This window comes from Oncorhynchus masou, chromosome 13, assembly GCF_036934945.1.
Source record: "Oncorhynchus masou masou isolate Uvic2021 chromosome 13, UVic_Omas_1.1, whole genome shotgun sequence".
Lineage (NCBI taxonomy): Eukaryota > Metazoa > Chordata > Actinopteri > Salmoniformes > Salmonidae > Oncorhynchus > Oncorhynchus masou.
The window spans coordinates 64,655,349-64,670,676 of record NC_088224.1 but is presented as its reverse complement, the minus strand read 5'-3'; the positions used below and the strand labels follow the sequence as shown (position 1 = coordinate 64,670,676).

General features: G+C 43.0%; 2 protein-coding genes across 4 annotated transcripts in view; both read left to right on the top strand.

Moving 5' to 3' along the window:
• The first annotated feature begins 1,329 nt into the window (after nt 1–1,329).
• LOC135552836 (methylosome subunit pICln-like) lies at nt 1,330–8,630 on the top strand. Of its 2 annotated transcripts, XM_064984728.1 has the most exons (7): nt 1,330–1,818; nt 2,186–2,322; nt 2,419–2,541; nt 2,812–2,922; nt 3,194–3,367; nt 7,955–8,021; nt 8,179–8,630. In XM_064984728.1, coding segments are annotated over exons 1-7 (732 nt in total). In that variant the 5' UTR covers nt 1,330–1,699; the 3' UTR covers nt 8,180–8,630. The 2 variants fall into 2 exon arrangements, with proteins under 2 accessions (XP_064840800.1, XP_064840801.1); XM_064984729.1 differs by having other exon boundaries at nt 7,955–8,630.
• Nucleotides 8,631–11,576: 2,946 nt separating this feature from the next.
• The window catches only part of LOC135552832 (serine/threonine-protein kinase PAK 1-like), a 46,449-nt gene continuing 42,697 nt past the window's right edge, over nt 11,577–15,328 (top strand). For both annotated transcript variants that reach the window (XM_064984722.1, XM_064984723.1), the window contains exon 1: nt 11,577–11,737. The gene's annotated coding sequence lies outside the window, so the exon portion shown is untranslated. The remainder of the gene's footprint in view (nt 11,738–15,328) is intronic.

Sequence of the window (15,328 nt, the reverse complement as noted above, 5' to 3'; positions counted from 1 at the left end):
GCTTCTTGCAGTCTACAAATGATTTGTAATTATGTTCTAGTTGATGATCCCTGTCCTACAGTATTGATTTTTATGTTAAGCTTTTTAAACATTTTAATGATAATGCCGTATCAGATAAAAACTAGTGTGTGTATGTATAGGCTATCAGATGTCCATGAAACCTGCTGCCATCTCCTTGGCTCAATGGTAGTCTTTGTATGCGCCCCAAAATGGCAGCCTATTCCCGATAGAAGGGCTCAAGTAAAAAGTAGTGCACTATATAGGAAATAGAAGTGCCTTCATCTTCCTGGTTTAAGATCTCAGGTGTTGAACATGCAGCTTTCTTCTGTGTCCAGATCTACAGTGTTCCTGTGGAGGAGTGGTTGTCTCTGGTCTGGCAGGACTATGTTGCTGTTACCATGGCCATAGGTAGCGGTACTGTGAGGTACCTGGGTTCTATACTTTGAACTGGTACATATTTGACTTAACGGCCTGTCCACCTAGTGCAGTTTGCTAAATGTAGAATAAGAATGTGCAAACGTGTTAGTAAACCAAATAGTATGGTTTAAACGTTGGACAAATGAACCAAAGGTTGAGAAATGGTATGGAGCCCATGGTAAATAGCCTGCATAGTAATAAAGAGCTAGCCTACTATTGTGGTCACTCCACCAATGTATACTACTCATGGCAGACAACATACAGTACCTCCAATTTGAGCCTTTTCGCAATGGCCCCAGATTTCCTTGTGCTATTTAAGTTCTTATCAAACGTTCCACTCCCTGTACTCCATGTCATGTGCCAAAATGTTTGGCAATGGCAAGGAGTGAAACGTTAGATACGAGACCAATACTCAGACTAGCGACTATCCAGGCTTTACGGCGGGTCTTATCTTAAGGAATAAATACAAGTTTTGCTCTGTTACTTGTCAGTTGGTACATACGATCGTACAGCAGCTTGTTTGCATTGTTATTGCCAAACGTCAAAGCGAGGAACATGTTGCTTTTTTACTTTTCGCGCGGCAAGTAGGAAGAGGAAAATCATCACTTCCTCGTATAACCCCCAACCTGTAGTTGGCGGTAATGTTTTATTGCGGTTGATGTTCCTTCTCCTTCTCTAATATATCTGCCTCTACTCTTTGTAGTCACTAGTTACCACAGCCACAAAGTTATAAACCTCGCATTTTTCTACAATTTATCTTCAAATTTGATTTGAAACGTTACCATTATATATAACCCTGAGCTATAATACAGGATCCAAACTTTAAATTAAGACCCAAAAGCACATTTTCGATGTTTTTTAATTTCAGAGCCATGTTTAACTTTGTGGCTGTGGTAACTAGTGGAAACCTATGTTCTTGGCGGGGATACGGACTGAGGTACAATAAGAACGGTAACATTAGCTGCTAGCTAGCAGGGAAAGCAGCGTGGGGGAGCTGGTAAATACTACAAAGCGAGCTAGTGCCACTAACGTTTCTGGGGAATGTATACTGAATGCATATTCTAACTAACGTTAACTCTTCAGGCTATCGATAGCTAGTTGACAAGCTATATCGTCTTCCCTGCACAAACGTCTAGATATCCGTTTATGTCCAGCAGCGTTAACTAGACATCTTTGGGAAACGAAATAGCCAACCAGTTCACAGAAGCGCAGTGTTGTTGACAGCTCCGGACCGACCCAAACGAGTGTTTTCTCTGGCCGTCATCTCCATCAGTCTTTGAGGATGGTTCTGCTAAGGAGTGTCCCCGCACCCAGCGAGGGAGTCCGGCATGAACAAGCCGAGACCACGGCGGTGTTGGACGGGAAGGGCCTCGGCGCAGGAACGCTTTACGTTGCTGAAACGTATGCGATGCTATTGTGGATAATTAGCTAAGTTAGCTAGTATGCTAGCTAAGTTAGCTAGCATTGTTAGTATGCTAGCTAATTTATTTAAAGTCCTAAAATCAGGAAGTTTCAAGACTTACATTTGTCTTATGTGTTTTTCCTTTGAAAGTATTAACGTGAGCACCATGAACTTGCATTTTTTTCCTCACATCTCCTTGGCTCACACCCTCCCTCCTTGTCTCCTTCTCAAAGCACATTGGCGGGGAAGATATGAGGTTCCTCTGTTTTGAGGAGGCAATGAGGGGAGACGTGATGAATCAAGGAAATACAATGAGTTTTCACCTTGTGACTAGTTGTCAAAATGTTGCTTTCCTGTGTTTTCCAGGCGATTGTCGTGGTTTGACGGTTCAGGGATGGGCTTCTCTCTAGAGTACCCCACTATCAGCCTGCACGCCATCTCACGAGACCTCAGCACCTACCCACAGGAACATCTATACGTCATGGTCAACGCCAAACTCAACGGTGAGACACACCTGTCCATCATGGTAAATATCAAACTCCGTGTAACCAAACTTGTGAACAAGTAAGAAGTTCTAAGTGTGTGTCTGTGTTCCCCAGATGAGAACGAAGCAGAGATGCAGGAGAATGCCCATGATCAAGAAGATGAGGATAACAGTAGTGAGGAAGATGATTCTGAGGGGATCACGGAGATCCGCTTTGTCCCTAGAGACAAGGCAGCATGTAAGTCAGAGGGGAGAGGGATGGCTAGTAGGGCAGGGCTAAATTAAAGTAAATGCATCTTTATTAAGCAGGTCACATATAAAAACAGTTTCCATATATAATACAACAAGTGCTGTACAGTAGTCAATAACAAGTTCAAACATCTCACTACACACATGCATTACGGATGTCGAAAGCGCTTGGCTCTTGCATTCTTTGACATTGTAGTTTGTAAAAACCATGCAAGCTAGCATTAGAACACAGATTTCCCTAACTTGTGTATGTCTCCAGTGGAGTCAATGTTTTCAGCGATGTGTGAGTGTCAGGCCCTGCACCCAGACCCAGATGATGAAGACTCCGACGGGGACTTTGACGGAGATGAGTACGATGTGGAAGAAGCGGGTGTGTAACACACACTCATTTATACAAGCACACGCAAACAGTTCTACAAACAGTACACTCACGCTTTTACATACAGTTTACAATCTCACATAGATGGAGTAATAAAGAAGATAATACTAACATTGTATCTCCACCTTCTTTCTCCCTTCAACGGAAAAGAGGCAGGTATGAAGCCTAACAACTATGCACTCACCCTATCAGCTGCTGCTACTACTACACACACAGGTACACACACCACTCACAGGTGTTATTCTCTCTCTTTGTCCTCCAGAGCATGGTCAGGGTGATATCCCGTCGTTCTGTACATATGAGGAGGGTGTGTCGGGTCTGACGGCTGAAGGCCAGGCTACTCTTCAGAGACTGGAGGGCATGTTAGCTCAGTCTGTTGCTAACACCTTTCACATGGCTGGGGTCCGCACTGATGATGCCAATGGAGAGTTTGACGGTGGGTCACACAATTATCGTACAAGGATAGGTCACACAAATACTCAAACACAGGATATGAGGGTAGGTCACACACTGAAACAGTATTATTATTTTTTCATCCCTGGTTAACATTTCAGCATGAGAATATAAATAATACACAGCGGAGGTTCTTGGCTTTGCTTGTTAGTGGTGTATTGTAACAACCACCAGATGGCGCCAGATGATAGTAACAATGATCCCACTCGACATAGTCGCTACATAACAGCAAATGCCTTACAAACAGAATGTAGCTTATTACAATATAAGATGCATACAAAAACACAAGTTCAAAGGACTGGTGTTAAAAAAACATTACGAGGCTAGCTCCTTGGGCGCATGTCTGTCATAAGCAGGAACTTAGCCATGGAGTTCTCTAAAAGTAAAAATAAGAGCATTGAAGTCAGCCTGATTCTGGTAATTGGTCCTTCTCCTCTTGAGCACCGGATGGTTCTCCAACTTTTCTGCCTGCCACTGACTTATCTCCCATCACTACAAAAGAGTGAAAAAAACACAAAATTTCTGTGCCTAAATGTACCTCTGAGAAGGAGTCATTTTTCAACCTAAAGATGCCATTCTAACATGAACCTAAACAATAGATTCAAATGTATTCTACAACACACCTGAAATATAGCACAACACATAACCAGGCACCCCAGTCTTCTCATTTAACTTGGTGGGGCTCCTTGGGCATGGTGAGGTGAAAAAAAACCTGCCTAAATATATGATGGTTGAGGTGCACTTACTTTGAATTGGCTTTTCCCCAGTCTTCTCTTCTCCCTCTTCCAGCACCTTTTCTCGCACTCCTTCCATTTCTTTATTACTTTCTCGTATCATATTTTCCCTCTGCTAGAATCTCTTTCTTCTTTCGTACCATCTCTTCCTTATTTATGCAAATCTATTTAACTTCTTTCACTTCTATTTTTTTCTGTCTCGTGCCATCTTTCTCTCCCTCTCATAGCATCTTTTCTCCCCGTATCTCTCCTATTTGGTAGTATATTTTTGATCTCCTTAATAGCTCCTTCACCTTGTCTCTTTCTCCATGTTGATAACATGGTACCTGTTTCAATTTCCCTGCAACACATCAAATTCCAAACCTGTGTATTTATTCCAACATACAACACAAAATTATATAAATAATCATCTGTTTCATAATATTTCATTTGTTACCGGTAGTTAAACTGATGGAAGTATGATTGCATTAAAAGTTAAAAAGGTATGATTTTTGAACCATTTCTAATGTCAGGTTGTGTTGCAATCTGCTGTAACGTCACCTAGATTACGTTGCAAATATCTGAGAGCTGTAACTCTGTATGTCAGAGATTAGCAACAAGCCCTAAATACTCACCGGTCTCTGCAATCTTCCACCAATAATATACTGGAGATATAAGGTACTGTCTGTTGAAGTTATAACTCAGTATAGTGTAAATATCTACAGTTGAAGTCGGAAGTTTACATTCACCTTAACTTCTCTGGGATTAGTGGGATGCTAGCGTCCCACCTCGACAACAGCAAGTGAAATTGCAGGGCGCCAAATTCAAACAACAGAAATCTCATAATTAAAATTCCTCTTAGAATTAACTAAATAGATTTAAACTCAGTTTTTCACAATTCCTGACATTTAATCTTAGTAAAATTTCCTGTCTTAGGTCAGTTAAGATCACCACTTTATTTAAGAATGTGAAATGTCAGAATAATAGATTTATTTCAGCTTTTATTTCTTTCATCACATTCCCAGTGGGTTAGACGTTTACATACACTCAATTAGTATTTGGTAGCATTGCCTTTAAATCGTTTAACTTGTTTTAGGTAGCCTTCCCACAATAAGGTGGGTGAATTTTGGCCCATTCCTCCCGCACACGCTTTTCTGCTTACAAATTTTCTATAAGATTGAGGTCAGGGCTTTGATGGCCACTCTAATACCTTGACTTTGTTGTCCTTAAGCCATTTTGCCACAACCTTGGAAGTATGATTGGGGTCATTGTCCATTTGGAAGACCCATTTGCGACCAAGCTTTAACTTCCTGATTGATGTCTTGAGATATTGCTTCAATATATCCAAATAATTGTCCTTGCTCATGATGCCATCTATTTTGTGAAGTGTACCAGTCCCTCCTGCAGCAAAGCACCCCCACAACATGATGCTGCCACACCCGTGCTTCACGGTTGGGACTGTGTACTTCGACTTGCAAGCCTCCCCCTTTTTCCTCCAAACATAACAATGGTCATTATGGCCAAACAGTTCTATTTTTATTTAATCAGACCAGAGGACATTTCTCCAAAAAGTACGATCTTTGTCCCCATGTTTAGTCGCAAACCGTAGTGTGGCTTTTTTATGGCCGTTTTGGAGCAGTGGCTTCTTCCTTGCTGAGCGGTCTTTCAGGTTATGTCGATATAGGACTTTGTTTTACTGTGGAAATAGATACTTTTGTACCTGTTTCCTCCAGCATCTTCACATGGTTGTTTGCTGTTGTTCTGGGATTGATTTGCATTTTTTTGCACAAAGTACATTCATCTCTAGGAGACAGAACACGTCTCTTTCCTGAGCAGTGTGACATCTGCATGGTCCCATTGTGTTTATACCTGCGTACTATTGTTTGTACAGATGAATGTAGTAACTTCAGGTGTTTGGAAATGGCTCCCAAGGATGAACCAGGCTTGTGAAGGTCTACAATTATTTTCTGAGGTCTAGGTCTTGGCTGATTTCTTTTGATTTTCCCATGATGTCAAGCAAAGAGGCACTGAGTTTGAAGGTAGGCCTTGAAATACATCCACAGGTACACCTCCAATTGACTCAAGTGATGTCAATTAGCCTTTCAGAAGCTTCTAAAGCCATTACATAATTTTCTGGAATTTTCCAAGCTGTTTAAAGACACAGTTAACCCTGTGTATGTAAACCTTTGACCCACTGGAATTGTGATACAGTGAAATAATCTGTCTGTAAACAGTTGTTGGAAAAATGTGTTGTCATGCACATAGTATATGTCCTAACCGACTTGCCAAAACTATAGTTTGTAAACAAGACATTTGTGGAGTGGTTGAAAACGAGTGTTAATGACTCCAATCTAGGTGTATGTAAACTTCTGACTTCAACTGTACCTATAACTTAGCGTAGTAAGTTTATATAACTCAGTATAACAGTGCATTCGGAAAGTATTCCTACCCCTTGACTTTTTACACATTTTGTTACGTTAGAGCCATATTCTAAAATGTATTAAATAAAAAAAATAATCACACACTTCCCCATAATGACAAAGCAAAAACAGGTTTTTATAAATGTTTGCAGAGTCTTAAAAAATAAATTAAAATTAAAAGGTTTCAGACCCTTGAGCTCAGGTGCATCCTGTTTCCATTGGTCATTCTTGATGTTCTACAACTCAATTGGAGTCTACCTGTGGTAAATTCAATTGATTGCACATGATTTGGACCTGTCAATATAAGGTACTCCAGTTGACCGTGCATATCAGAGCAATAACCAAGTTATGAGGTCGAAGAAATTGCCTGTAGAGCTGGCTGCCTGGCCAAACTGAGCAATTAGGGGAGAAGGGCCTTGGTCAGGGAGGTGACCAAGATCCCGATTGGCACTCTTGATAGAGCTCCAGAGATCCTCTGTGGAGATAGGAGAACCTTCCAGAAGGACAACCATCTCTGCAGCACTCCACCAATCAGGCCTTTATGGTAGAGTGGTCAGGTGGAAGCCACTCCTCGGTAAAAGGCACATGACAACACGCACCTAAAGGACTCTCAGACCATGAGAAACAAGATTCTCTGGTCTGATGAAACCAAGATATGACGCTTGGCAATCAGTTCCGTCTGGAGGAAAGCTGGCACCATACCTACGGTAAAGCTTGTTGATGTTTTTCAGGGACTGGGAGACTAGTCAAGATCGTGGGAAAGATGAACGGAGTGAAGTACAGAGAGATCCTTGATGAAAACCTGATTTAGGGTGCTCCGGACATCCAACTGGGGTGAAGATTCACCGTCCAGTAGTACAATGACCCTAAGCACAAGGCCAAGACAATGTGGCTTCAAGTCCCAGCCAGAGCCCGGGCTTGAACCTGATAGAACATCTCTGGAGAGAACTGAAAATAGCTGTGCAGCGACGCTCCCCATCCAACCTGACAGAACTTGAGGGGGGGGGTCTGCAGAAAAGAATGGGAGAAACTCCCCAAATACAGATGTGCCAAGCTTGTAGGGTCATACCCAAGAAGAATCAAGTCTGTAATCGCTGCCAAAGGTGCTTCAAAAAGCACCAAGTAAAGGGATGGAGTACTTATGTAAATGTGAAATTTAATTTAAAAAATGATTGTGGGGGGGGGGGGATCTTTGTAAAAGTGTCTGAACCTGTTTTTGCTTTGTCATTGTGTGTAGGTTGATGGGAGGGGGTTCAGAGCCTCTTCCTTGAAAAATAACTGATTGACCAGCATGTATGAAGTACTAAGTATAGCCCAAACCTGTTATAGACACATGAGCATGAAGACAGCGGTATGTGTTTAATGATAATCAGTATATTGGCTTGTGGGTCTGCTTTGTCTATTCTAGTCATTCTATTTCTTTGTCTGTCTTTGCAGATGGGATGGAGGTGGATGCAGGGTCGACGATGGCCGGACAGTTTGAAGATGCAGACGCAGACCACTAGTAATAACGTATCATAATACTACTATGTTGTAATTATCAGTACATTTGTGATGTTTTGTGTTATCACCTTGTAATCCACATCCTGCTGCCAACCTTATGGACCTGCTTACCATACTGTTGTTAAGTCTCTCACTCTCTCCCCCACTCCTTCTCCCAGATGGAACTCAACTCTACTGCCAGTCAAAGCACTTGTGGGATAGGAGGAGAATACGGTCTCTCCACTTCCTGATTTTCTGTTCATCTCAACATACACAGATTCTTCTCTTGTGTTTTGTACCTGGAGACCAGTTGTACTGAGATTTCCCCAACAGGGAACAGTGTTGCCTTTGTATGAAATCTCTCCATTAAACACGTGTTTTTGTATAAAGAACGAGGTGTTTCTTCTGTGCACATTCTAGAGGAGAAATGTAGGAGCTCCACTAGTGCATCTGGAACTTTAATTTAGGTGAAATATGTTTCATGTCTTTGTTTATTAAAAAGAGGAGCGTGTGCTGAAATGGCTTTGGGCCAAAGTCAAAGCGGTACATGGGCACCAGAGGCAGCAGTCTAGACCGCCAGACCAGTCTGACTTTAAACTTATTTGTAATAAAATTGGGTAGTGCATCATCAGTTCCTCTTGTTATGCTAGTCATTACATACCTTAGAGAGCTATTTATAACTTGTCAGAAATGTCCAGATCAATGAGCCTACAGCTCATGCTTTCTTTTTTTGTCTTTTTTACATTTTAAAGTTCTAGTTCTGTTTTTGCCTGTAAATATTGTGGTCATTTTTGTGGAAAAGTTTGGGAGTCCCTGCACTACCCTTGGCCACAGAAACCAAGGTTTCTTATTTGCTTTGCTTTGCTTTTAGGCAGTATGAGCAGAGCGAGAGCCACTTTTAAACTATTGTTCTTGGGTGAGGTGTTGTGTCAATCTTGAAAATTGAACCAGAGCGCAATTTTAACACTGAGCAACGCAAGCCTCTCACAGAGCACTTACAAATACACCACCACAAAATTTGTGGATTTGGCTATTCGAGCCACACTCGTTGCTGATGTGTATAACGAGCACACAGTCATGCACTCTCTCTCTCTATAAGCAAGGCTAAGATCACCATGTGCAATGCCAAGCGTCGGCTGGAGTGGTACAAAGCTCCCCGCCATTGGACATTGGACCAGTGCAAACGGATTCTCTGGAATGATGAATCACACTTCACCATCTGGCAGTACGATGGACAAATCTGGGTTTGGCGGATGCCAGGAGAACACTACCTGCCCGACTGCATAGTGCCAACTGTAAAGTTTGGAGGAGGAATAATCGTTGGGCTGTTCTTCATGGTTAGGGCTAGGCCCCTTAGTTCCAGTGAAGGGACATTTTACGTTACATTCTAGATGATTCTGTGCTTCCAACTTTGTGGCAACAGTTTGGGGAAGGCCCTTTCCTGTTTCAGCATGACAATGACCTCGTGCACAAAGCGAGATCCATACAGAAATGGTTTGTCGAGATCAGTGTGGAGGAACTTGACTGGCCTGCGCAGAGCCCTGACCTCAACCCCATCGAACACCTTTGTGATGAATTGGAATGCAGACTGAGAGCCAGGCCTAATCATCCAACATTAGTGTCTGAACTCATATGCTGTTGTGGCTGAATGGAAGCAAGTCCCCACAGCAATGTTCAAAGTGTGTGGACTGCAAAGGAGCAACTTAGGATGGTTGGCCATTGGCATATCTATTGCAGAACTGTACATAAATTACTATCTCAAAGCGTTATAGAGATGCTATTAACACTAACTACAGAAATCAACGTTTTACATCAATGCTACACAAATACAGAGGATGCTGCTGAGGGGAGGATGGCTCATAAAAATGTCTGGAATAGAGAATGAAATGGTATCAAATATGTTCCACCTCAATTTTTAAGTGCCACCACTGCACAAATCATATTTGGTTAAAAAACATCAATGTTACAGTCTTTTTTGTTTGAATGTGCTTAGTTTTAAAGAGGTTGCTACGCATCAGGGTCTTCGGTTCGTAGGGATGGATGGTGAGTCCAAGGCAATAGATACCAATCATACCGAAACGTGGAGGAACTACCTGAACTCGTCCAATAAGAAATTGTTTTGTCGTTAAATGTTTTTTGTTGCAAAATGGTTTCGCTGCATTGTGCACTAATGAATCTGAGGACGGGACAGTAGGGAGAAGCTCTACCAGACATAATCTGATCAAACAACAGGACATAACACATCATGCCTACACGAGAGAGAGAAAAAGGCTTGGAAGAAGAGAGCTAGATGAGGCAGAACACGAGTGTAGGGAAGAGGCATAAAAAGGGAAGAGGAGAAAGAATTGGAGGAGGGACAAGGAAAGAGAATAGGTAGAAAAGGAGGGAAGAAGAGAGTGGGAGTAATGTCAGGTAAATATTTTTTTTAAAAGGGACCCCATAGTTCACCTCTGTGTGTGTGGCGTGTGCCCGGTACCTCTGGTCCATAGTGTGTGTGTGTGTGAAGGAGGTCTGCATGGCAAAGGTGCCACGGCTGCAGCAGTGACCAGAGGGCTATAACGTGGCTATAATATTGCTGCTATAACGTGGCCAGGCTGGTGTGTGTGTCTGTTTGGATGGGGCTGATGCATTGTAAGCTCTGGAGTGTGTGTCTGTTTTCTTATGGCTGCAGCAGGCTACCATGTGTTTGTGTGTATGTTTGTGCGTGGGTGTGTGTATATGTTTGTGCATGGGTGTGTGTATATGTTTGTGTGTGCGTGTGTATATGTTTGTGCGTGCGTGTGTGTGGGATCAGAGATAGTAGCTGATGATGAGCTTGAGCTCATATGGTGTGGAAGTGGCTGCCTCTCCTCTCTCTCTTACTCTCCTCTATGTCTCTCCATACACTGCGCTGCTACCCCCATGCCTATTGCTGCTATAACGTGGCCAAGCTGTGAGGTGTGATCCCCCCACCCACCACCAGAGAGCACAGTATTTATACAGATTAAATGATGTCATACCATATACTGCATGGTTTTGTGGGCAAGTCCCAAATGTCACGCTATTCCCTAGATCCCTATATAGTGCACTTATTTTGTCCAGAGCGATATGGGCCTTGGTTAAAACTAGCACACCACAAAGAGAATAGAGTGGCATTTGAGACAGGCCTATGTATATGCCCATCACTCTCACCCAATTACATACACTTTTCTCTCCTCCTTTCCTTATATCCTCTCCTTCAGCAGATTCAGTGATGATGATAAATGATAATGATACATCTCAATTAGGCTAATGTAAAATCCAGCCCAGTGATTGACCTCTGCACCTGTCAAGTCTGTATCCTACAGATGAATAAAGTGGGCACAAGGAGAGAAGGACACAAGGAGAGGACACAAGAGTAGGAAGCGATATAAATACATAATTGAGATGCAGCCGCGAAATGTAATCGGGGAAACTCATGGTGAAACCCACATCACCTCCCAGTGAAACAGACGGCCAAACAGACCAATAAGCATACGACTGAGCTTCAGCCTGACCACTGGCGCACTAGAAACGAGTGTAGTGGGCTGGCGTTGCTATGTAGCAGGGTGGTGTGTGTCTAACAATAGCCAGGGATTGGCAGAGCCTGGGCAGAGCGATAGAAGAAGGGTTTGTCAAATTGGGCAGAATAGAAAAATCTGAAGCTACTTTGGCGAATGCATGTGTGTCAGTGCAGGCAAAGAGAACGGAGCAGGAATTTTTCAAAAGACACGGCGATAGGTGAGTTTCTCCTATTCATTTATCCACAGACAGAACCGGGCATGACATTATTTTCAGTTTACCTTCCTTTACTGGTACATTACAGGACTGTTACCGCCGAACAGACAGGAGGAGCGTGCTCACGGCGCTACAGTAACGGCAAGGGACCAGACATACATACAGTAGTGGTTGGACGTTGGGGCCGCAACGCCGATTTATTGGTTCACTGATTTTTGTCCCTGGGAGAAGGGAACAGGGTGTTATGACGGTACTTTATGCAGCCCTCGGTGTGTTGTGGTGGAGCTCCAGACATTATTAGAGAGAGAGAGAGAGAGAGAGAGAGAGAGAGTGTGTGTGTGTGTGTGTGTGTGTGTGTGTGTGTGTGTGTGTGTGTGTGTGTGTGTGTGTGTGTGGAGACCAGTTGTCTGTCGCTTCAGGGTCAACCGGTATGAATGAAAAATGTGGGAATATACAGTTATCATTTGAATGAAATAAACTCTGTGTTGGTCGCCTGAATGAATGAAAGTTGGCACAAAATGTCATGGATAAAATGCAATGATCTCATGTACAATCTAGGCTAGACATTAAAAAGTAAACACCTTTTAATACATACATTTTCATTTATTTAATGTCTTTAGGAGAAAGATGTGATATGAATCATTATGCGACATAGAGGGGGGTTCATTGTGATCCTTCGGGTTGTCCCTATCCCATTGAAGTTGACATTTTAAAATAGGGCAAGGTAGGGGTTAAGATTAGGGACATCCCAAGGATAGCACTAACTGGGGGGTGAGAGAGACATATATTTTTTATTTTATTTGACTAGGCAAGTCAGTTAATAACAAATTCTTACTTACAGTGACGGCCTAGGAACAGTAGGTTAACTGCCTTGTTCAGAGGCAGAACAACAGATGTTTACCGTGTCATCTCGGGGATTCGAACCAGCAACCATTTGGTTACTGGCCCAACGCTCTAATCACTAGGCTACCTGCCGCCCCAAAATATACATATATACGTACGTACACACGTACACACATACATACATGCATATATTAGAGAGGGTAGAAAAGGGAGAGACCGACAGACAGAAAGAAAGAGGAAAAAGACTGGAAGAAACAGAGAGAGGGGGTAGGCTAGATAAGTGCGGCTGTAGCTGTCTGATTAGTGACACAGTGATCCACAGCCTTCACTCTGTCTGACTTGGCGCTTTGAATAAATGACACATCAGGAATAACAGGCTAACCAAGAAGTAGGCTAATTTGGGTTGGGAAACAACCCAGTTTGTGTCCCAAATAGCACCCCTTTCCCTATATAGTTAAATAAAGGTTAAATAAAACAATATATGTATATGGGGGGCTCTGGTCAAACGTAGTGCACTATATAGGGAATAGTGTTATGCTTGGGATGTAGCCCCATCTTAGTGTCTTCTCATCAGCAGTCTATATCACCACTGGTCCTGTCTCAGTTCTGTTAAGTTAATGAGCCTGAGCCAACACTGACCTTCGTGCCCCATAAAAGTTGAATGGGATCAATATGTAGAGGAATAAGGGAGAGGTGTCCAGCCAGCCAATCACATGTCTGTCTACATGGGTGGAAAGGGGGATAGGCACATGTTATGTACAAGTGTAAAAACAGTGTAATAATATTATGATTAGCCTATTCATTGTGATATGAAGAGACGATGTGGGAGTGTGAAGGGTGTAAGAACAAGTGTGTATGTATGTGTACCCTGCAGACTGTTTAGGGTTGGACACTTTAGCCAGTCCAAGGTTTAATTTGGTCTGTAAGGAGTGTGTGTTTACTCTCTCTATTTACACCCTCTGACACACACACACACACACAGGGAGGGAGTATTTCTGTAATTTCTTCTACACTGTGCTGTGTCCTTACCGCCCTCTCTTCTCCTCCTCCCTTTTTCCCTCTAGTATAGTACTGTAGAGAACAGAATACTGGCATCAGAGCTAACCTGTCCACTGAAGCAACAATAATACTATCAACTATAAATCTCTCTCTCTCTCTCTCTCTGAGTCCCTGTCTATCTCTCTACCCCTCTCTGTTTCTCTCCAGTTCTCTCCACACACACACACACACACACACACACACACACACACACACACACACACACACACACACACACACACACAGAGTGACAGGTAGTGCTGCATTGGCACTAATCACTGATTTAAATCACCTTTAAATCTACATCCTGCTGCTGACCTTATGGACCTGTAGTTAAGTCCTCTCGCTCTTTCTCTCCTTTCTTTCCCTCTCTCCCCATCTCTCTCCCTCACATTAGTGTGTGAATGCGTGAACAGCTGCAGTAGGAATCTCACCGCCTCTTTATTCGTTTAGCTGTTTTCTCTACCTCCGATGACCTCCATTGATGACCATTATCCTCTCAAATACACACACACATGCACGCAAACCCTGCTGGTTTGGCATCTGGGCGGCTGGCGGTGTAGAGTCTGAGGAGTAGGATAGGTTGTATTCCCCTGCTTAGATGTTGCTGATGCATGCCAGATCTTACAAGGCCTGGATAAGTATTTTACTTATCACCTAACCACATCATATGTTATAGCAATCTGGTGCCCAGTATTACGATGGTGCCGGATGGGAGGGCTGCCGTCTTATCGGCTCTTAACCAACCATGCTATTTTGTTTGTTTTTTCGCATTGTTCGTAAATTGTTTTGTAAATAATGTTGCTGCTACCGAAAAGAGCTTCTGGACATCAGAACTGTGATTGCTCGCCTCAAACTGGACAAAGAGTTCTTCAATGAGTTGGATGGGACAAGGCCCAGATCCCCGTGAAGCCGCTGGAGAAGGAAACTGAGAGTTCGAGGAAAAAGATCAGGGTGTCTTGTGAGGATCAGGTGACGAGTGGCTAATCTGCCCTTGCCTTCCGTCCCGCTAGCTAATGTTCAATCGCTGGAAAATAAATGGGACGAGCTGAAATCACATTCCTCCTACCAACGGGACATAAAAATATGTAATATCTTATGTTTCACCGAGTTGTGGCTGAACGACGACATTAAGAACATATAGCTAGCAGGTTATACACTCCATCGGCAGGACAGAACAGCAGCCTCTGGTAAGACACGGCGGGAGCCTCAGCAACAACAAAAAAAGATAATTCGTAAAAATCCAAATAACCTCAGATCTTCATTGTAAAGGGTTTTTAACACTGTTTCCCATGCATGTTCAATGAACCATAAACAATTAATGAACATCCACCTGTGGAACGGTCGTTAAGACACTAACAGCTTAACAGAAATTAAGGTCACAGTTATGAAAACTTAGGACACTAAACAGGCCTTTCTACTGACTCTGAGCCCCCTCCTGTACTCCCTGTTCACTCATGACTGCACAACTCCAACACCATCATCAAGTTTGCTGATGACACAACATTAGGCCTGATCACCGACAATGATGAAACAGCCTATAGGGAGGAGATCAGAGACCTGACCATGTGGTGCAAGGACAACAACCTCTCCCTCAACGTGATCAAGTGTGGACTACAGGAAAAGGACTACAGGAAAAGGAGGACTGGGCATGCCCCCATTCTCATCGATTAGGCTGTAGTGGAGCAGGTTGAGAGCTTTAAGTTCCTTTGC